Below are 21,895 nucleotides of genomic sequence, written 5' to 3'. Positions count from 1 at the left end.
GACAATGGCAGTTATTGCAATGTCATTAGCCAGCTTCTGCAGTACCTTCAGGTGCCCTTTGGACTATTTCTTTCTTTGTTGTGGTTACTGTTTCCCTTCTTCATATTCTGCTAGGACATGGGAAGCCTCAGAGTTAGTTTTACCAGTGAAAAATAAAGGTCTCACACAAATCAATTCTTCTGAAGATCCTTATCACTAGGGCCACTGCCCCATGGAACTGTGCACCCATAGTCTCCTTAGACTTCCTTTTGATACTATTGTACTTATAGAAACCTTTTTGTCACACACCACCTTTCTTGATAGTTTTAACTCCACCTGAGGTCTGGATTTCCTAACTGCATCCCTGGACATAACACCTTCATATTCCCCTCCAAATTGCATGTCCATGCTTCTGCCTTTTGTGTACTTTCTTTTCGTGTTTGCAGTCACTTCCATGTTTATGTTTGCAGACCTTCCACAACACTTGCTTAACTATTTTGATATCACTATGGACTTTTCTTATGCTCCAAAGATCTTTGTGATGAAAAATATTGTCATGGTTTGAGCCCAGAGGGCAACTGAGCACCGTGCAGCCATTCACTGACCCTTTCCCCCTCAAGAATGGGAAGGAGAAAATATAGTAAAAGGCTCAGGAACTGAGATAAGGACAGGGAGGGGTGGATCACCCATTATGGTCAGAGGCAAAAGACAGACTCGTTAAGGAAAGAAAAAAAAAGTCATCACTTTAATTCAAATACTGACAAAAACAACACTCAACAGACAAGGTAGGACAGTGAGAAGCACCACCACATCCAAAAATACTTCCCCCCACCCCTCCCTTCTTCCAGGGCTCAGGTCTGCTCACAATCATTCTACCTCCTCCCCCCAACAGCGCCGGGTGCAGGGGATGGGGGTTACAGTCAGCTCGCTGCTCCTTCCTTCTCGGGAGGTGTGGTGAACACCACACATTCTTCCCCCTGCTCCACATGGCTCCCCTCTCATGGGAGACAGTCCTTCATGGACCTTCTCCAGTGTGAGTCCTTCCCACAGTATGCAGTCATTCCCATGCTGCTCCAGCAATGGTCAGCCCCACATGTTGCAATCCTCCCAGTGCTGAACCACAACAGCAGGGGCTGCTTCTCCCCTCGGAGTCCTGTCTTCCTTTAAGCACAGCCACCTGTCCCAGTGTGTGTCTTCCCCTGCTACCAAAATCCCCACCATAGTAACCCAGCACAAATATCCAACCCTTTTGCTATCCAAGGTGATTTCCAATGGAATCCTCAAAACAGGTCCTGAACAGATCAATGTTGGCTCTTCTGAAGTCCAGGGTTGTAATTCTGCTTTTTAACTTGCTTTTTTCTATATGGATCATAAACTTCATATTTTCATGTTTCCTGTAACCAAGACTGTCCTTGACCTTCACTTTTTCAACCACTTCTTCCTTGTCTAGGAGTAGAAGGTCCAACATAGCATCCCTCCTAGTTCTGCAATTGAAGACTTGCATCAAGAAATTATCTTCAGTACTTTCCAGAATCTTCTGGACAGCTTGACAAATTAAAATCACTGTACTTAATAACTAATTTTTTGTCTTATTTGACTTCAGTTGTGACTTAAAACTTGTCCAAATCATATGCACCTCGTATTGTAACCTAACATTTTGTGACTAAGGTCAGTCAGTCAATCTTGATTGTTCATATATTGATTCCATTCATTGCTTTGGAACTGCTGCTTGGGTTATCCTTTACCTAAATTTGTAGTGATACTTTTGCATATGCTTTAAGAACAGTAAGAATACACAGGAGTATTTCTTTACAGTTGCACCAACCATGCCTAATCAGAAGGGCTTCAGTCGGAAGTCTTCCACCCAGAAAATTTATAACAACTGGAGATTATCAAAGTTCAGTCTTCTTTTGGGATATATAAACTTTCCAATAAAATATTTTTTTCAGCTCCAGGTTTTATGCTTCTTTCAGGCTGCCCTAGTAGTGGAAACATTTCTGAGTGCAATACCTCATCTGGTGGCTTTCAAGGATGCATGAGACTCATTTCCATTGGTAACAAAGCAGTGGATATGATTTCAGTTCAGCAAAATGTTTTTGGCAATTTCAGTGACCTTCAGATAGATTTATGTGGCATTATAGACAGGTAAGAAAATAATATTTACTCATTTATTTATTTATTTGAATGCTTTGTTTTCAATACTGGCTTGATGACAAAGAACAGACAGCTTACAACATGACATGCTGCTGCTTTTGTAAGAATTCAAAAGTCTAGAATAAATGCAGTATACATAGCACAGCAATTAGATTTCCATGCACTCAAATAAAATCAGAATAACTGGGGTTAAAATTATTTGATATTTCTGACAAATTTTAAATATCTTGCTTTCTTTTCAAGTAAAGCTATAGACTCAAACCCCCTCCTGTGACATGTAGTCAGCCCATTCACCCTTTGAAATGCTATTTTCTTTACAAGTTATTGCTGCTTCCTATATTTTTCCCATCCAGAAACACAGTAGATATCGTAATCATAGTATTCATCACAGTGAGTGATCAATCTTTTTTAGGCTACGGTCAGAATTAATTTTATAACTTGCAGTAGATGGTATTATCATCTATTTAAAAGAGAGTGACTAGTTGAAGTAGCTCCCTCTGCAGGGAGGAAAGACTATATACCTTCCCTGAAATAGATTGAAATTCTTGATGGAAAGACACTGCTGGAGTTCAGTGTGGAGAAAGCAGAGGGTGAGCTGAAAGGGATGTTGCAGAATGGCAGAGGCTGATGAGAAAAGAGGGAGCAGACTCACAAACGGATGATGGAAAGAGAAGTTTTCTGTTGTAGACTTGAGAGAATGTAGTCACAGGCAGCTGTGCGGTCTTCTTTAATCCAGAAATGGTTGCCTTGGGCCAAGCTGAAAGGCTGTACTGAAATGACACAACAGGCAGAGGAAAGATGTGCTTGTAAACACTTCTCTCCCACCCTCTGATTTTCTAGTCCTCAAGGATGCCTTTTGATCTAAAAAGTCTGGCCTTTGAATTCTAAGACTTTTAAAAATTACTTTCTTTGGGGAAAATAGTGTAGACAGAGATATGCTTCAAGATGATAGCCAATTTCAGGTTCAGTCACACAGACATATTTCTGTGACATGCTTTCCATTCATAGAGATAACACAGTGTATGTGTATCCAGTTTATTATTTTGAAGAAAGTCAGAACACCTTGTAGATCAAAGACAAAAAATAATACCAGTTCTTTACCTAATTGTTCATAAAAGTTTATGGAGAGAAACTTCCAAAAGGAATCTAAAATATCTACCTATAATGTGATCCTTTCAGTTAGGTTATAATGTTTATTCTCACGAATCTTTCTACATCTGCCATGTTTTAAGAACATATACAGTTGAATATATATAATTGTTTATGCTAATTTATCCCTTACTGAATGAATCCTGACTGCAATAGGTAGTAAGTGTGATAGGCATATGACCAAACAGAGTTTGGTCTCAGTCAGAATTTTACCATATAACTTGTTAAGGATTTGTATTTGGAATGCAGCACACGTTTACGTTTGTTTTTAGCTTTCTCGGACCATACTCCTTTCAGCTAATTTTCTCTCTTTTCAAACGTCTTTCACCGCTTCCTTCCTCTTCTCTCTGATAAAGCTCATGACACTTCCTTCCATCTTCTAAAGCACTGTATCACTGCTCGTTTTTCAATTCTGGAATTGAACTTACCCTGCTTCCATTACACTGCTGCTTTTTTTTTTTGCTTGTAGTAAAGAGACAGAATCAGGAACAGAATCAGGTCAAAAGAACATATTGTGGGGATCTGCGTATTCTTTAGACAAACACATTAAAGGAGGTCTAAGCAAGATTATGAGTAGAGAACATCACCTAATTGTCTCACAATGTAATCAATGCCACTTTCTGTCTCTGATTTGCCATGTGCAGTGTAACTAGGACCTCTCAAAATGCTCATCTCAGAGCTGTGGTTTAGGAACAATCTCTTCTTCCATGAAGGCAGAAATGTTTTACCTAAATTTTTAAAGGAGGATGGTACATTTTTACAGGTAGTGATTCTAGTTCTTTCAGCTTTTGAATGGCTGTAGTATTCAAGTGTATACATGTGAGTTTTTAGAAAGAGGTTTGTGTATATAAGTATATATAAAGTCACTCTGTGAATCTCAGTATATAGAAATCCAGCATTATTTACAGAATTTTAAATGTCATAACATTTGTCTGTTATTCATTGGCAGTTCAGTTTATTCAGAAATTCACCCTACCCTTTTGATTTTTTTTTTTTTTTTGTTGTTGCTTTCAAGCACTGGATCGAAGGGAGTAGATATATATATCGCCTTTCCTCATATTGTTATCTTATTGAATTTTTATAGCATATGAAGATAGTTAACAACCTTATTTTATGTCAATACCACTGTCATGTGCGTTTTTTTTCAGTATGGACTTGTGTAAGTCATTTAAACTTCCCACCCACAGTCTTTTTCAAAGTGTTCTTACTACTTTCTGACACTGTAGTAACTCTTTGATTTTATGTTACTCTCATAGTTCATCAAAATTATGTGTGGTTTCCCATGGTCAATGATACCAAAGAAGAAAAAAAGTATTTATGGAAGATTTTGTTTGGTTGGTTTTGATTTCTCTAAAATTTGCTAATGTTAATTCGTGTCTTCTTATACCTTGACAATTGCTCCTTTCTTGCACTAACTCTGCCAGGTTTAGTTTTCAGCTCTCAACATATTTACCATATATCTTCCTAATTTATCAAAACAGAAATTTAATCCACCCATTTTCATCAAATTCATTACACTCATTATCTGTTATTTCAAAATAGACTATTTTTAAAAAGTCTTCATGGTTTTGTGCTAGCTTTCACAAGGGACTGTTTATTTCCAACTTCCTCACACAGTGTCTCTCCATTTGATATCTGCAGCTCATAATCTGGAAAAAACTTCATGTTTCTCTTTATCAGACTAACTCTACATCTCACCATAAATCCCAGTTGATAAAACATACTCTTCTTTGCTAAGATTAAAATTGCTTACATGTATTAAACAATTTCTAATGGGTAGATTGTATCTTGTGCACCATATCATTTAAGAGAAAATATTTTCTTCCTACGATGATTTCTACATGTCTTTGGTTGCCCTAAACTGAAATAATCAGCGTTTTTGCCACTGTGATTCCAATGACAGATATCTCTCCTACACCTGAGGGCAAACAAACGACTTCTTTGTCCTGGAGTCGTTATGGGAGTCTTTGCATCTCCAGTTCCAAATAGAGAAGCGTGACCCAAATTCTGGAGTTATTGGTGGCTTTTGTAGTAGAAACAGTGGGCCACTAAATGTAATAGTTTTATACATTTAAAGTATATGAACGCAAATAAAATCACTGTTTGCACAGTGATCTGAATTTAGATGCTGTAGTAAATAAACTGAAAATAATTTGAGTCCAATCTTAATATTATATATATATATATACACACACACATTTAACTTCTATACAGTATTCTTTATCAGATTTAGAATCCACATTGGCAGATGTTTGGTTTATCATTCATTTATTTGTTGGGATATATTTGATTAACCTGTTCTTTTTAAAAATTCCCTACCATTTTCCTATTTTTTATTTTCTCAGTTCCATAAAGTTTCCAGTTCCTTCTCCTATGCTTAAATTATTATGACTCTTTCCAGTCATTGCTCTTCCCATGGCCCTTCATTTAGCATTTTCACTAGATAATATCTTTATATTGTACCATTGATCATATGCCTCTTGAGCATGCAAATAGTTCTCTTCATATATTTCTCCTTAATATCTTTTCTCTCAGCTCCTTTATCAATATATATTGGTTTGATAACTACTAATTATACATAAACCATTGACAAAATAAATTTAAAGGACACAGTGTCATTCTAAATGCCTCACAAAGTTAGCACATTTAGTCTCTGAGGAGAGAGTACGAGAAGACTCTGTCGCAATTACATCAAACACTACGCAGAAACATATGATTGCCCACCAAGAGTTATTGCCTTTGGTAGCAGCACATTGTACAAAAGGAAGAATAAATGTTTTATATAGTTTTATATATATTATACATATATTTGTATATATTTTACATATATATATTTATTTTTATATATTAATTTTTATAGTTTTGTACGTTGAAAAAAAAAAGACACTGGCACTGGGATAGTTTTCAGATTTTTTTTTTTTTTAAATTGAACACTGAAGAAAGCAAAATAATAAAAATTGCAGTAATTAGTTATTCTTTTCAAAATATCTTTCAGCCATAGTTTGTAATCATGACAAGCAGTGCACAAAAAATGTATTTAGCAGATAATTGGCATATGAAATTCTTATTTTTCCTTCTTTATCAAAAGTACATTCATGTTCTGGATCACTGTGCTGCTTTTAATAGTATCTTATGATTATTATTAGGCTGTTGTCTTGTTTTTAAATCATATATCATTTTCAGATGTCATACACTTTAAGCCATATTATAAAGTAAAATGTGGTAAATGCTTAATCAACTGTTTTTTTTCTGGCAGACATGGTGATGAATCTATAAATTACCTTTTACAGATGAAGTATTAGAAATACTTTTTCTAGTATTAGAAATATTTTTGTTAGAAAATTAGTTAGAAAATTAGCAGTGATCTAAATCTCACTTTGGGTCGGGTCACAACATATAATGCAATAATAGCTTCACTTTGATGTAGCTAGTGGTTACTTCCTACTATACATCCTGAAACAGTGTGAAGATGTAAAATGTAATGTTAAAATATTTAAATTATATTTTAAATTGTTTTCACTTCTATTGAAGTTGGTTCAAGCATCATCAATTTCATGTAAGATTTTAATCTTGTGAATGCTATTAGGAAGATTAATTAATATGGACAGGGAGTCAAAACAAGTAAAGACCATGTAAATCACTTACAATTTTGGGATAATGATGTCTTTATCAAAAAGGAATAAGACAAGAAAAACTGACTCAAATACAAGCAGAGCAGCTGTCAGAGAAAGTCCTGATGGCAGTTATGTTAGAAATATTTATAATAACTGATGACTAGTCATACCAATAGAAAGCAAAATTAATCATTCTAAGAATTATTACCATGCACATTTATACAGTTCTTTCAAACTAATTATTTAATATCAAAGTAATTGTAAACCTGGTGTCTAGAATTAATTTTTATGTTCCAAACCAGAGTTTATTGAGACACATACCATCTACAGACTTGTTTTAGAAATACGTACTGTGAGTGAGATAATAGATACAAGATCAACTCTTTCACTGGTAAAAATGTCACTTATTTCCATGAAAACAGGTGATCTATGTCACTTTACTTAATTTACCTAAACTTTACCTGCTACTTTTTTGTTTTCTTTTCCTCCCTTCTCTAAAAAACTCTGCTTATTCTTGTTTATAAACATGAAAGGAGGATAAAATTCTCTGAGAGTCAAGAGAACTGAATGTACAAAGGCCCTGAATTATTGATAGGGAAGACGTGTACTGCTGGACTTTATACAACCCTAATTTAATGCCATCCTAAGATTTCTAGTGGGAATTAAAAGGTATTTTAAGATCCTGTGAATATTAGTGGGCCTGTTTTCTTTTTTCTGTGGTTGAAGTCAACAATGAGGCCTTTATATACTTTGTGAGCTGTTTCACATATGCACGCATATACACATACATTCACTGCAGTTAGAATGTAAACTAATTTTTAAGTTAAAAAGCTAGTAAAAGATTGGTTATAGTGTAACACTATTTCAATATATTTTCAGTTGTGCTTAAATTTTTTTTTTTTTTTCATTTTTTTCAACTTTCTTTTTTTCATTTCATGCAGTATTTTATACTTTGGCATAGTGCTGCAGTCTTAACTATTAAGCAGATACAGGCAAGTTTTCTCTGCAGTCAACCATTGTAAATCCAGAAGGAAGCCACTAAATTTCTTTAGTTTTCTGCTGATATCACCAGAATGAAAATTGACATACTGAATATTTTTTTCTTTCTAAAATAGTAGATAACCATAATTTTAGAATAAGAAATAGCTCTCAGGTAGTATGGTCAGTTTTATTTGTTATGTGGTTTATTTATTTTTTCTAATTTCTTTGATTTTTAGAAAATTAGAAAGAAATCTGTTGTGATGTTGCCTTGTGACACATCTTGTTGAAAAAATCCTGTCAGTTGCAAAACTGGCCAGTGAATTATCATCTGTAAATCTTTCATTGGTTTATCAGTCTGTATTGAACTGCAGATAGTCGAATGGTAACAAATAGCCATTATGCATCTTACACTTGATTTCTGTTCTCATGAGCTTATTACATAACTAATTTATTTCTTATCAGCAAAAAGAATAGTGGGAAAGATGAAGGGAAATTCTTTTCTTTTCTAGTAATTATATTGACATCTTCCCCAATGAGCTTGAAGACTTCCTTTGTGTTATTATACTTCTTTTCCATGATTTTGCATCCTTTGATAAGTGATGTGTAAAAGAACAGAAAAGAGAGTGAAAATTCTCTTGTCTTTTCATTTTAGGTGTTTGCCTAATTACTGTGAACATGGTGGTGAGTGCTCACAGTCCTGGAACAGCTTCTACTGCAACTGTGCCAATACTGGTTACAAGGGATCTACTTGCCACTATTGTAAGTCTATTTTCTGACTATGCTTTTATTTCTGATTGATTTTTTCACCACAAAAATATACATTTCTATTGATCATTCATATTAGAAGATTTTTTTAGTCATTTAGATATTCATACATTGGTTCAAGGAAAGGCCTTGAGAATTCAAAGTATGTAGCAGCAAAAACTCATTGGAAGTTCTAATATTTATCTGTTTCACATTTTTCATAATTTTCACGGGATGGTCAGTAATATTCTCATTCATCCATTCTTCCTTCTGAATCATCAAGGCATTTAGAAATGTGTTTAATTCATCTTTATTCATCATAACAATTATTTTTTTCTAGAGACAATTAGACTACATTCAGGTGCAAAGGTAATTACATACTAACCCTAAACATGTGTTCATGTAGTTTGCTAAATCAGGGAGAAATTTAAAAGAAACTAACTGAAAGTAACTTAACTAATTTCACAGAAGATGCTCTACATTTATACCACTTTAAGCGTGTTCTGGGAAGCATAATAAATCTTTACTCTGGCCTTCACTATATGCTTCTAATAACAAGAAATCCTTATGAAACTTTACAGATAATTTAAAAAAAAATTCTGAAGACTGTCCTAATGATCAGATAAATAATTCTGTCCTTCTAAGTTATTCTTATAAATTCTATACAGTTCTTGGGAGCAGATTTTATAAAAACAATGTATGTCTGCAAGTGTGGGATTTTTTGAGAAATCACTGATTTTAGAAGACTGCCTGTTAAATCTCACTTGTACAGAATCAATAACGTCGATGACTTTTCCCGTAATGCCTTAATGGTAAAGAACGTAGTGGCATAAATAAAAATTTTAAGAACATATGTGTAGCAAAGAAAGGATGACAATAGTACAGATGATTTTGAATATCACAGTGTATAATATAAAGCTATGACAACTCCAAAGTGAAGATGATCTGATTCATTATAATTTGAGAAATCATATGTTGAATCAACTGATGATGTCTATGAGGACAGATGGACAACACAGTTTCCTAATGATTAAGACTCCATGAGAAATGTAATAATATGGTAAGAGTTATTGAATTCTTAATCATTGTCAAAAATACATCTAAAAGCCTTTCAGGACATTTGTTTATGATTAATAAAATTCTGTACCTGTGGTTATAAAATAGAAGTTTCTTAGTACTTGATTTTAGTGATTTTAACAATGACTTCAAATCAAGAACCTAGGATAATTTTTGGCCATGTTATCACATTTCTGTGTAATTTAAAAAGTAAAAAATAACCCTTGATTTCTCAAACAAACATTCTTTTTGTTATAAACCTAGAACTAAGTTACTGATCTTGAAATACTGGTATACAAACCACCATGTTCATAAAACAATCGATGAATAATTGAATCTCTTTTGTCATGTTTAAATTTAACTATTTACTGTAAGGAACCATAAAATTACATTTGAAAATTATATAAGTTGTTCATTCTGAATATTTTATAGAATAAGCAATCTGAATGAATTATCGTTTTGATAGATGTTGCCATATAATGTCAGTAAAAATCAGGCAAAAAATATAGAGATCATACTCTTCCAAAAACTAGATTCTTTTAAAAAACAGCTTCTCTTTTGGATTACTGTACTAGTATCTTATAGCTTTTTGTTTTGATTTGTTTTGTTTTAATTTAAATAAACTGAATTAATATCAAAATCTTCTAGACAATTTTCACGAAGCTTTGTTTTTAATTTGTACAGCACTTTTAACTATTTTTTTTCTGAATCTAGTGACTCTTTCTTTTCAGCAGGGTGTTTTCAAGTTTTGATAACTACTAGTAGAACACACAGTCTAATTTTGAAAAGAAAGACCAGAACAGTATGACTGCTTGATAGTAAAATAATGGTTAAAGGAGAAGTTAGGCTAATGTGGTCTAGATGTGGCATTATTATCAGTGGTTCCCATCAAAGTACAAATGTGGGCTCATAAGTCCTTTTCCTCATGTTTTTGTTCATAAAGAAGTCATCACAGACTTTTCTTTAGGCCTTGATTGATATAAAGTATACATAACATGGGACCAAGGAGCTGTCATTTTGTCTTTCCTTATTTAGTCCTTTTACTTCAGTCTCTGACAAGTCATTTGCCCTTCTATTTAAAAAGGGAAGAAAATAAGAAGTGTAAAATGGAGAAATGTCAGGAGACAATCAGAAGACCTAGAAAGACTTCCTACCTTCTGTTGTACATAATAACAACAGCAACAAAAAACTAATTTGGTTGAGGTAGTTAGTGTTTGTTTCATCAAAATCTGATTACCAGTGTCTAATTAAGACCCTTGGCATTCACATTACATGGCAGTTTTTACAACCATTTACTCACCTACATTTCATGGTTTACTCCTTGAAATTTCCAGCTTGAAATATGGAAGAAAATACTTGAATATGCCCCTTGTGATCTCCCCAATGAATAAACCCAAATGTGTTTTACAAATGCAAATGAAAGTATAGTTCTTATTATGTGCTTTCTTCTGTATTCTCTAGCAGTGAACACACACAACTTCTTTTCCCTATTGACAGGCTCCACACACTTTTTTTTTTTTAATTCCCTGTATAGAGTGTAAAATTATGCCATTACATTTGTGATGGAATGTGTTCTTTTACAGCCATCTATGAACAATCATGTGAAGCCTATAAGCACAGAGGGAGCACTTCTGGTTTTTACAATATTGATTCAGATGGAAGTGGCCCCTTGGGACCGTTTCTTGTATACTGTAATATGACAGGTGAGGTGATAAGCTTCCTTAACTCACAGCTGGGTCTGTATGCATGCTCATTATATTGAAACATGAGTTATCAAGTAAGAAGCTATTGTAGCTTGTAAGTTTAATGTATATATGCACAACAAAATGAAGGTGACTCCTTAGCACAGAATACTAGGCAAAGAATTAGGCAGTGAAATTAGAATAATAACAGAATTCGGGCTGTGAAGCTAACACTGCATTCCTGTTGTACTTTGCATAAAAGGGACATGTATTCCATATGCAGACAATGTCATACTCAATCATTTTTGGGGAGCCATTTTGTTTTCATTGAAATTACAGCCTCTCTAGGACATTAAGGAAATGAGAAATAATTTATGTTTTACGAAAAAATTACTGATTTTTTCAAGTAGCTTTCCAAAAAATTGTAATTCAGAACTAGCCTTTGTTATGAGGAATGTAACATTAAACTTAATTTTTCAAAATGCAAGTAGATCTTTTGAAGAATGCAAATACAATGAGTGGGACTCTCACAGCCTCACTTTCAGACATCTTGTCTCTTCTGCACCCAGTTCATTGATTTTGACCATTTATATCACTAGAAGTTTTAGATAACAGAGTTCGTTGTCAGTCTACTTTTTAACAAACCACTTCATGTTGTTTGTGTATGTCTATTGGTGTATGTCCTTTCAATGAAGCTTACATTTAAATAGCTTTTTGAAATTTATTATTGTTTTATTTGTGGCTGTTTTCTTTTCTTTTTACTTAACCCCTACTTATTTGAATTGCTTCCCAGCCAAAATGATGGAAACACTTTATTTTTTTATGTGACAAAAAAATATTTTTACACAGTTATAACTGTTTAAAAGACTACATAAACAAATATAGTTTAATTTAATTTAGGTATGTCTTAAATGTTGAGAACTTGACTTCAAAACCTTAACATGAACTTTTGATGTTGATTTGTAAACAATTTATGGCCATGGCTATTTCTTGAGAAACTGACATGGCTCTGTCTGCCAGTGTCATTGGTTGATTTTCACAGCAATCTAAAGAATACTTATTATACATGTTGAAATAATAGCATTCTCATCATTTCAATCAGTCTGTGCAATTTAAATAGTCTCACCATGTCAGTTCCTGACTTCAACTTCTACAGTGAACTGTGCTAGTTCATGGTGGGCACACTGCAGATTGGCACAGGCCCTTAAAAAGAAATATCCTAATGTCCTATGAGACTAAAAGAGACCAAAAATCATGGCAGAATGATGACAATTTTTTTAAGCGGGTATAACCCTCCAAGGTACAGTGTTGTGTCTGATTTATCCTTGTGTGTCCACGAACAGCTGTTACTGTTTTCCTCAGTCACTCCTTATTCACCACATTAAGCAAACCTCATTGATCAGTTCTTCATCTTGAGATGCAGCCTGACAGGATGAATCTTTTATATTTGTTTTGTTCCCAATTTCCTCATGACTGCTATTCCCATTTCCCAGCAGAGGCAGTGAAGGCAAATCCCCAGATTTCTTACAGCACTGCCTTGCATTTGACATTCATGGGGTTTTATTTTTCAGTCAGCTGGAAGGGAGGTGCCTTACCCTGCTTTTATTCTTGGAGGTCAGTTTCAGAATGAAAAGCATACAGTCCATACTGCCAGTTAAGAAGACCAAATTTTGCAGTGACCTGCTTTTCTTTTTATTTTGCAGTCACCTGCTTTTCTTTTTCTTTGTAAATTTGGGACTGTGACAATAAGTCTGATAGGTGACCTGTTTGTCTTAATTTCAACGCTCAGCATAGTCTTTAGATATATTTGTGTCTCTGTGTGTGTGCACGTACAAAGAGCAATCTAAGTTCATTATATTTCTAGCCATTTGCTTTTTGACACCATGGGCATGTACTTAATAATATTTTATAATTTGATCAAAAAGTGGTAATCAGTGATAAAAAGTTGCATGAATAAACTCCTTTTAATATATGTTTTTTTTTAATAGGCATCTCACCTTGATATTTCTTTTAGGTTTTCTGATGAATACTTGTCCTTTAAGTGACCATGAGTTCTTACTTCTCTATAAATATTTAATAATGTTAACCATGTGTAGCCTGTAGGAAGCAAATGAAATAAAATACAACTCTGTTAAATATCTAGAAACACTATTATTATAACATCAGAAATATTATCATCAATACTAGAAGTTAGAAAAAATAATATTTCTCATATCTACTCAAATTACATTGGCCATTAAGATTCAACAATACAGCAATTATGAATCTAAACCTGACTTGACTGACCCAGACGATAGTTAACTGAGAGCCTGCTCACTGCTACCTTGAAATGGATTTTAGTTGTGGGGGTCAGACTGTTACAGGCTTTGCAAGTGGATGTTGAAACAGAATAATCTCAGTGCTTCCCTATTTATAGGTGAGGGCTTAGCAAAAGTACAAAGTGACAGAATCACATGAACCTTTATCAGCACCAATATGTAGGGCAATTTATATTTTGAGGAACATGGAGGGGAGTAATCTCTGTACTCCCGTGCAGAGTGTCTGATGTTACATTTCCTTGTATGGAAACTATAAGACAGAAAGTCCAGTGCATTTCTGTGCTATTGTGCCAGCCAGTTTCTTCCTTGTACTGCAAAATTATTTTTCTAGTCTCAAAATAAATACATATGGTAGCTTTTAAAGTAATGCCTTCATTTAAGTATTGTAATATCAGATTGATCTGTATGCTTTTGCATGGTAGTAAGCTTTTATGATTAAAAATGCTTTCCATAGTCACTGTAGGAAGTTAAAAGAAGACTTAATGAAAAAATATTTGTGAAATATCAATATACTGGAAAACTATTGAACTGCTTTGTTGCTTAGTGTAAGCAACATGGCTCCAAGTTGGAGAAAATCTGTTTCAGAGCAGACTGCACACACCTTTTATAAATGTGGAATATATTGTTTGTTATTCAATTATCTTAATTATATTTAGATTTAGATTTATATGCAAGTCTTTTCTGCTCTTTTATTACAAGAGCATTGCTTCAGAACATACTTTTCTAGAAATAATGTTTGGAGTATTAAATATTTACTACTGATTCATGGAAAAAAAAAATATTGCAGACACAATGCAACTCCTTCTGGAATAACTATTTTGGCAATACTTTGCATGCCCCAGTTTACATGAATCATAAGACCTGTCTACGCAATGAAGTACGTAGCTGCCTTACCCAGCAGTATACAAGCTAAAAGTCTACTTAAGAGCAGTATGTGGTTTTTTTAGGGAAATGCGGCTATCAGTTCTGAAGTAGTAATTCATCATTTTACAGTACCAAGTCAAGTGAGCATCCAATGGTGGTTGCCACAAGTTAATATTATGTCAGGTGTTTGGAAGAAACTTTCCATTAAACTTTGGAAGCTGAGATTCTTAGTCGTTGACTAAATACGTGTTTTGAATAATACTTCAAATACTGACTACTATTTGATTTTAGATGGCTAGAATAACTCATCTTCATGTAATCTGAGATTTATAGTAAATAAAGTGTTTGCAAGCTAATTTTTTGTTGTTGTTTAATTAAAAAAAAAAGGCTGTAGGCCATTTTCTTGAACAGAAGCAATTAATTCAAATTATAGTGATATATGTAATATATTTAGAATCTAGGATAGAATTTAGTGTTATCTTAGAAATAATTTAAGCCTGGGAAAAGTAACAAAAGTAAGTATAATCTCTTTCTATTCTTTCGTTGCAATTTACCAAGTAAACTATATCGTGTTTCAGTAACAATTACTTAAGTGTTGTCACTTACTGTTTCCTTATTCAGTAATCCTAACAAGCTGAATACTTGTTACAATCATGGTACAATAATCTACATGCAAATAGAAACAATGATTAATTGCTTGCATTTTTGCTCAGTGATTTATGTCTCTATTTCATATGCCCAGAAGCACTTTTTGTGATCAAAGAAGTCACCTTACAGTTTGGTTAAATTCATCATATATTCTCTTTCCATTACCAACTTATGCAACTATTTCTCATTCTTTATTATTTTTCACATATGTTTTGAAAGATACAACGTGGACAATTATACAGCATAACAACACCAACCTGACCAGAGTTAAAAGTGCTAATCGAGAGAACCCCCACACTGTGTTTTTCAAGTATTCTGCTAGCCTATACCAGCTTCAGTCTATAATTAACCATGCAGAGCACTGTGAACAGGAGCTTGTTTACCACTGCAAAAAATCAAGGCTTTTAGATAAGGCAGGTAAGTAAAGCAGACAAATCTTACTACATTGCGTAATACATTTTATTTCACTGGCTACTAAGGGTATTTATTTCTATCAGGGTTATGACATTTTGATTCTACAGTTTGAACTACTTCAGATATCTAGTACTCAGACTCCTGTAAGTGGCCAAGAGATATTTGAACCAGAAAAATAAAAATGTGAGTTTATAATGATCTTCATTCACAGAATTAAGTGCTCTCAAAGTTAATTTCTTTCATAAGTCTTTTAAAGTAAGAGAGGTTACTACTAACAGAGCTCCTGCTGGTCTACCTTCCAGGGAATTTTACATTTTAATAAACAAATTACTGAGGAAATATCTCCTTAAAAGAACACAACTTAGTGCATACATATCAGCAGAATTTTATTGCTGAATGTTTTTGATCACTTAATATACATATTATGAGTACTTCACTAAAAGCATGGATAACATTAAATTTCCTCTGTCCAATATAAGCATTAAAAAAAAAAAAAAAACAAACACAAACTTAGTTAAAATGTGGATTGTTGACAAAAGTATAATTGTTTTAAGAGAAAAATGAATGGAGATCCTCTGATGTACTTAAAGAAAAATGAATTTACATAGTCTACTTAAATCTTAACTCTCATTGACACAGAGCTGCTGTTAACAGGCTTCACCGTGAAAATCCACTGTAAGTACTCCAAATAATGTGGAAGTAGAAGTCCTATTGTTTACTGTCTTATGAAAAACTAAGTGGAATTGTTTGACTTTTCCACCAGAAACTGAAACTGCTCAAATTGATTTCTTGACATTCTTTCCTACTAAGATGCGAGCAGGCCTCTGAGTGCAACAGTGTCTGTTTCTGTCTCTAAACTCTTTTCGTATATATTATTTCTCCTTAATTATGTCATGGACATCACTGGCCTTCTTAGACTAGAATTCTATCTTGTCAGAATATCTGCTCAAAAATATCTCTGCAGCTTGAAAAAAGAATCTACTGCTTAACATGTCCCTCTAAGCCTCCCTTTTACCTATGGACTCCAAATTTAAGTTATAGTTAGATGTTCAAAATCCTAGTTTACACCAAGCAGAGGGTTTCAAGATTGTGCTCTCTAGGTGTTTAATATCTTTTGATTATTAACTGTCACACAGACTAAGTGAAAACAAAACAACAACAACAACAACAACAACAACAACAACAAAAAAAAAAAAAAAAAAAAAAAACCAAAAACCACCAAAAACAAAAACAGTAAACCTTATCTTCTCAACTCACCAGTTTCAGCACAGTGATCAATCTGGAAACCATGAAAAAAACTATGTCAGAGAAGAAAAGAGGGAAAGAGCCAGGCAAACAGGACTTTCTACTTTTTTGATCCTATGAGATTGCACAGAAATGCAGGTTTTTCTAGAAAACTAAAAGAGTGCAATCAGTCAATTGTGCTAAGCCATCTAAAATTTATAGTCTTGAATATTAGGAGTAAATAGGCATGGGAAAGTTATTTATGAGTTCTACAGATTTTCTAAAATCATTCTTTGTTTAAACACTACCACAGACTATACCAAATGCTACTTGACATTCCTTTGAAGAGTGGGCTTTGGTCTGTTCTGAACAAGTGAGCTCTGAGTTTAGAGAAAGCTAGGATCTAGTGAGGGTCAGTCTTGGCTTCTGCAGTGAGGCTGCTTAAATGTGGCAACGCTGAGTTTTGTCATATAAGGATGAAATAATAACAAAGGTTTACGTTTCCCTCTCTCTGTGAAAGCAGCCAGGGCCACATTTTTATAACTGTTCAGAGGACGTATTAACTTTAGTGTATTTTTTCTAGCATTCTTAATTAAATCACTTCCTTAAAATAAAATACAAAATTTTTACATTTCAGGGTTTATATCTGTCTTTTTTTATTTCAAGGGTGGTGGCCACAGTGAATGACTTAATAAAGACAGATCCTCTTTGACCTATTCAATCACAATAACAGTGAAACCAGATAAAGTTACTGGGAGAGCAGCAGATGCTCCTTTGTATGTATAGACTGCTCTGTGCCTTTGAAGGACTAGGTCTCACCTACAAGAAGAACGAAAAAGGTGGAATTTTTTTCAAAATATATGTGCTGGTACATTTTTCAGTGAACTCACTGAATGTGTGCCTAGAATATCCAGTGAAAAAGATGATGTTTTCAGCATCTGAACCACATCAGCAGAAAACAGTGTAAGTTTGCACAGTCTTAGAATCACAGAATCACAAATCACTGAGTGTCTGAGGTTGGAAGGGACATCTAGTGGTCATCTGATCCAATGCCCCTGCTCAAGCAGGGCCACCTACAGTTGGTTGCCCAAGACCATGTCCAAATGGCTTTTGAATGTCCCCAAGGATGGACACTCCACAGTCTCTCTGGGCAACCTGTGCCAGTCACCTTCACGGTGAAAAAGTATTTATTGATGTTCGGGAAGCATGTTCCATGTATCAGTTTGTGCCCACTGCCTCTTGTCCTGTCACTGGGAACTACTGGAAAGAGCCTGTCTCAGCTGGCTTTGCACCCTTCCTTCAGATATTTATATACATTGTTAAGATTCTCCTGAAACCTCTATTTTCCAGGCTAAACAGTTTCTTCTCTCACAGCCTTTCCTCAAAGAAGAGATGCTTCATTCCTTAATCATCTCTGTGACCCTTCATTGGATTCTCTCCAATATTTCCATCTTTCTTTTGTAATGAGAAGCCCAGAACTGGACACAGTTCTCCAGGTATGGCTTCACCTGTGCTGAATGGAGGGGAAGGATCAAATCCCTCAACCTGCTGACAACACCTCAACTTCCTAATGCAGCCCAGGATGACTGTAGCCTTCTTTGCAGCAAGGGCATAATGCTGATTCATGTTCAACCTTGTGTCTGCCAGGACCCCCAGGTCCTCTTCTACCAAACTGCTTTCCAACTGTGTGGCATCCAGCATATATGCCTGTGGCTGTTTCTCCCCAGGTACAGGTCCTTGCAATTCCCTTTGTTGAAATTCATGAGATTGATCTGGGTAGGGGTGACTCTCTGGACTATCAGCCACTCCTTTCAAAGTGTATATAGATATCCAACATGTTTGATAAGTGGTGAAAGAATAGGATTATATTTACACTGTAATGTCTGTAGCTAAAGACCTGACTGAATTACCTTTAAATTGTATAGACCAGATATCTGGCTCAGCACAGAAATGTAATGCAGAGCTATTTACCTAATTAGCCACATCAGTATTGATTTTTAAAAGACATCTGTACAATCTTAGCAGTAGTCAAGCCTTCTACTGTTAAGCAAAACTGGCAATGCCTAGATAAGCCCTAGTTAAAACTGGAATGCACCTAAACTGACAATAGAATGATTTGGGTTGGAAGGGACCTTAAAGATCATCTAGTTCCAACCTCCCTGCCATTGGCAGGGACACCTTCCACTAGATCAGGTTGCTCAAAGCCCCATCCAGCTTGGCCTTGAGCACTACCAGGGAGATGGCATCCAAAACGTCTCTGGGAAAGCTGCTCCAGTGTCTCACCACCCTCACAGTAAAGAATTTATGCCTTATATCTAATCTAAATCTACCCTCCTCCAGATTAAAACTTACCCCTTGTCCTATCGCTACACTCCCTGATAAAGAGTCCCTCCACATCTTTCCTGTAGGCGCCCTTTAAGTACTGGAAGGCCACTATAAGGTCTCCCTGGAGCCTTCTTTTCTCTAGGCTGAACAACACCAACTCTCTCAGCCTGTCCTCTTAAGGGAGGTGCTCCAGCCCCCTGAGCATCTTTATGGCCCTCATCTGGACTCACTCGAGCAGTTCTATATCCTTCTTATGCTGGGGTCCCCAGATCTGGATGCAACACTCCAAGTGAGGTCTCACCAGAGCAGAGTAGAGGGGAAGAATCACTTCTCTCAACCTGCTGGCCATACTTCTCTTGATGCAGCCCAGGACACGGTTGGATTTCTGGACTGTGAACACACACTGCTTGCTCATAGTCAGTTTTTAATCCCCTACTGTCCCCAAGGCCATCTCCGCAGGGTTGTTCTCTAACCCACTCATCTCCCAGCCTGTATTTGTTCTTGGGATTGCCCTGACCCATGTGCAGGACCTTGCACTTGTCCTTGTTGAACTTTATGAGGTTTGCATGGGTCCATCTCTCAAGCCTGTCAGGGTCACTCTGGATGGCATCCCTTCCCTCCAGCATGTCAACTGCACCACACAGCTTGGTGTCATTAGTGAACTTGCTGAGGGTACACTCAATCCCACTGTCCCTGTCACCAACAAAGATGGTAAGCAGCACTGGTCCCAACACCAACCCCTGAGGAATGCCACTCGTCACTGGTCTCCCCTTGGACATTGAGCCGTTGACTGCAACTCTTTGAGTGTGACCATCCAGCCAATTCCTTATCCACCAAGTAATCCATCCATTAAATCCATGTCTCTCCAATTTAGAGACAAGGATGTCATGTGGGACAGTCTCAAAAGCTTTGCTCAAGTCCGGGTAAATGACACCAGTTGCTCTTCCCACACCCAACAACACTGTAACCCCATCACAGAAAGCCACCAAATTTGTCAGGCACAATTTGCCATTAGTGAAGCCATGTCAGCTGTCACTAATCACCTACTTATTTTCCATGTGCCCTGACATATCTTCCAGGAGGATCTGCTCCATGATATTGCTGGTCACAGAGGTGAGACTGACTGTCCTGTAGTTCCCTGGGTCTTTCTTTTTTCTCTTTTTAAAAACAGGGGTTATATTATCCCTTTTCCAATCAGCGGGAACTTCACCGGACTTCCACAACTTCTAAAATATGGTTGATAGTGGCTTAAATCCACCAGTTCCCTCTGGACCTGCAGATGCATCTCATCACGTCCCATGGACTTGTGCACCTTCACGTTCCTTAGATGTTCTTGAACCTGATCTCCTACAGTGGGCCATTCTTCATTATTCCACTCCCCAGTATTGTGAATATATGCTAAAATATTTTTAGCCTGGTAAGAAGTTTTAGTCTTTGAACACAACAAAATGTAAGCCCTCAGCTTTTTGCTCTGAGGCTATGAGAGTAAGTTTTTAATATATCTTCCAATTTATCATCTTTTTCTTTCTACATATATAAATTTAGAACTTGGTGATATCATGGAAAGGAAGAATTCTAGTATCTTTTGAAAATTTTAAAGTGATGCCACTCCGTGAAACACTTCTTTATCTCCTGGATATCAGAGAGATGTGGGGAAAAAAATGGAATTAGGGATCCTATCATGTTGTCATTTTTTTTCCTTCAAGATATATCTTTCCATTGAAAAGCATGGACAGAAGACACAGCATATTATTTGTTCTCTCTGAGGAGTAGTAATTTCAGATTTAGAACTGTTACCAAAAAATCTAGTTCAACGTTTTTGAGAGCTTTGGAAATATATTTCTCAACTATTTTTATGTGAAACATAAAATTTCTAGCCTGTTCCAGCAGACACGCACTCTAACTTTTAGTGTTTTGGAGTGACATAGTACCATAAACTTTAGAAGATTCATTAGAAGTTTTTGTAAAGACGTTGCAATTATAAGTGTGAATTATAGTTAAATTTTATAGGATGCTCAGCCTATTTGGAAGAGCTCAGAGAACTAAATAAGAATTCTGTTTGGAATACAAATGCCTTAAAAATTTCAGGAAAGTTTAGGAAAGTAGAGGGATCTAATTTGAAATTTTGGACTTGCTGATATAGTTATTATTTCAACTATTCAGCATTTGAAGATAGTCTTCACAAAGTGTTCCTCTTTAAGGTCACCTTTATGTGTTCAGTTGATTTTTATGTGTGTTTTTTTGAATGATTTTATAATTGGAATTACAAAACAAAAAGCAAACAATCACACATAGCTAATAACTGAAGCATACCTGACACTGAAATAAAATTCGAGTAACATTTTACTGAAATAAGTTTGTTCTGTTTCATTTATTACAAGCGCAATGAAATATCAGAATTTTAAATGAAAATAGGTAATTATCAAATTGCCTGAACAATATAATCCCTCCCACTTCTGCTGTCTATAATCTCTACCAGCTATTCCTGACAAGTACAAAATTTAGTGATGGTCACATAAAATATTCTTGGAACATGAAGTCCATGTAGTAATTCTTAACTGACTGTGTTTTACAATACATTATATTCAATCAGCCTGGATAGCATTTGCAAACATTTTCTTTAAGCAAGTCACCTGTTAATACATTTATGTGATCATTATGAAGAAATCTCTAGCCATTTTAATTAATAGCTTTATTTTGCTTAGGCAATATTTTCTGCCTAAGCAGGTAGAACAATCTGGTT

The 21,895-nt window shown here is 35.2% G+C and overlaps 1 protein-coding gene across 3 annotated transcripts in view; it reads left to right on the top strand.

Moving 5' to 3' along the window:
- LOC104358009 (contactin-associated protein-like 4) overlaps positions 1 to 21,895 on the top strand; it is a 252,607-nt gene that overhangs the window by 181,263 nt on the left and 49,449 nt on the right. For all 3 annotated transcript variants that reach the window (XM_032992904.1, XM_032992903.1, XM_032992905.1), the window contains exons 10-13: positions 1,953 to 2,124; positions 8,530 to 8,636; positions 11,261 to 11,380; positions 15,409 to 15,606. In XM_032992904.1, coding sequence (XP_032848795.1) covers positions 1,953 to 2,124; positions 8,530 to 8,636; positions 11,261 to 11,380; positions 15,409 to 15,606 — 597 coding nt within the window. The remainder of the gene's footprint in view (positions 1 to 1,952; positions 2,125 to 8,529; positions 8,637 to 11,260; positions 11,381 to 15,408; positions 15,607 to 21,895) is intronic.

Source organism: Tyto alba, unplaced genomic scaffold (genome assembly GCF_018691265.1).
Source record: "Tyto alba isolate M040663 unplaced genomic scaffold, T.alba_DEE_v4.0 Super-Scaffold_13, whole genome shotgun sequence".
Classification (NCBI taxonomy): Eukaryota; Metazoa; Chordata; class Aves; order Strigiformes; family Tytonidae; genus Tyto; species Tyto alba.
The sequence above is the reverse complement of the archived record's forward strand: the minus strand, read 5'-3'. Positions and strand labels throughout refer to the sequence as shown.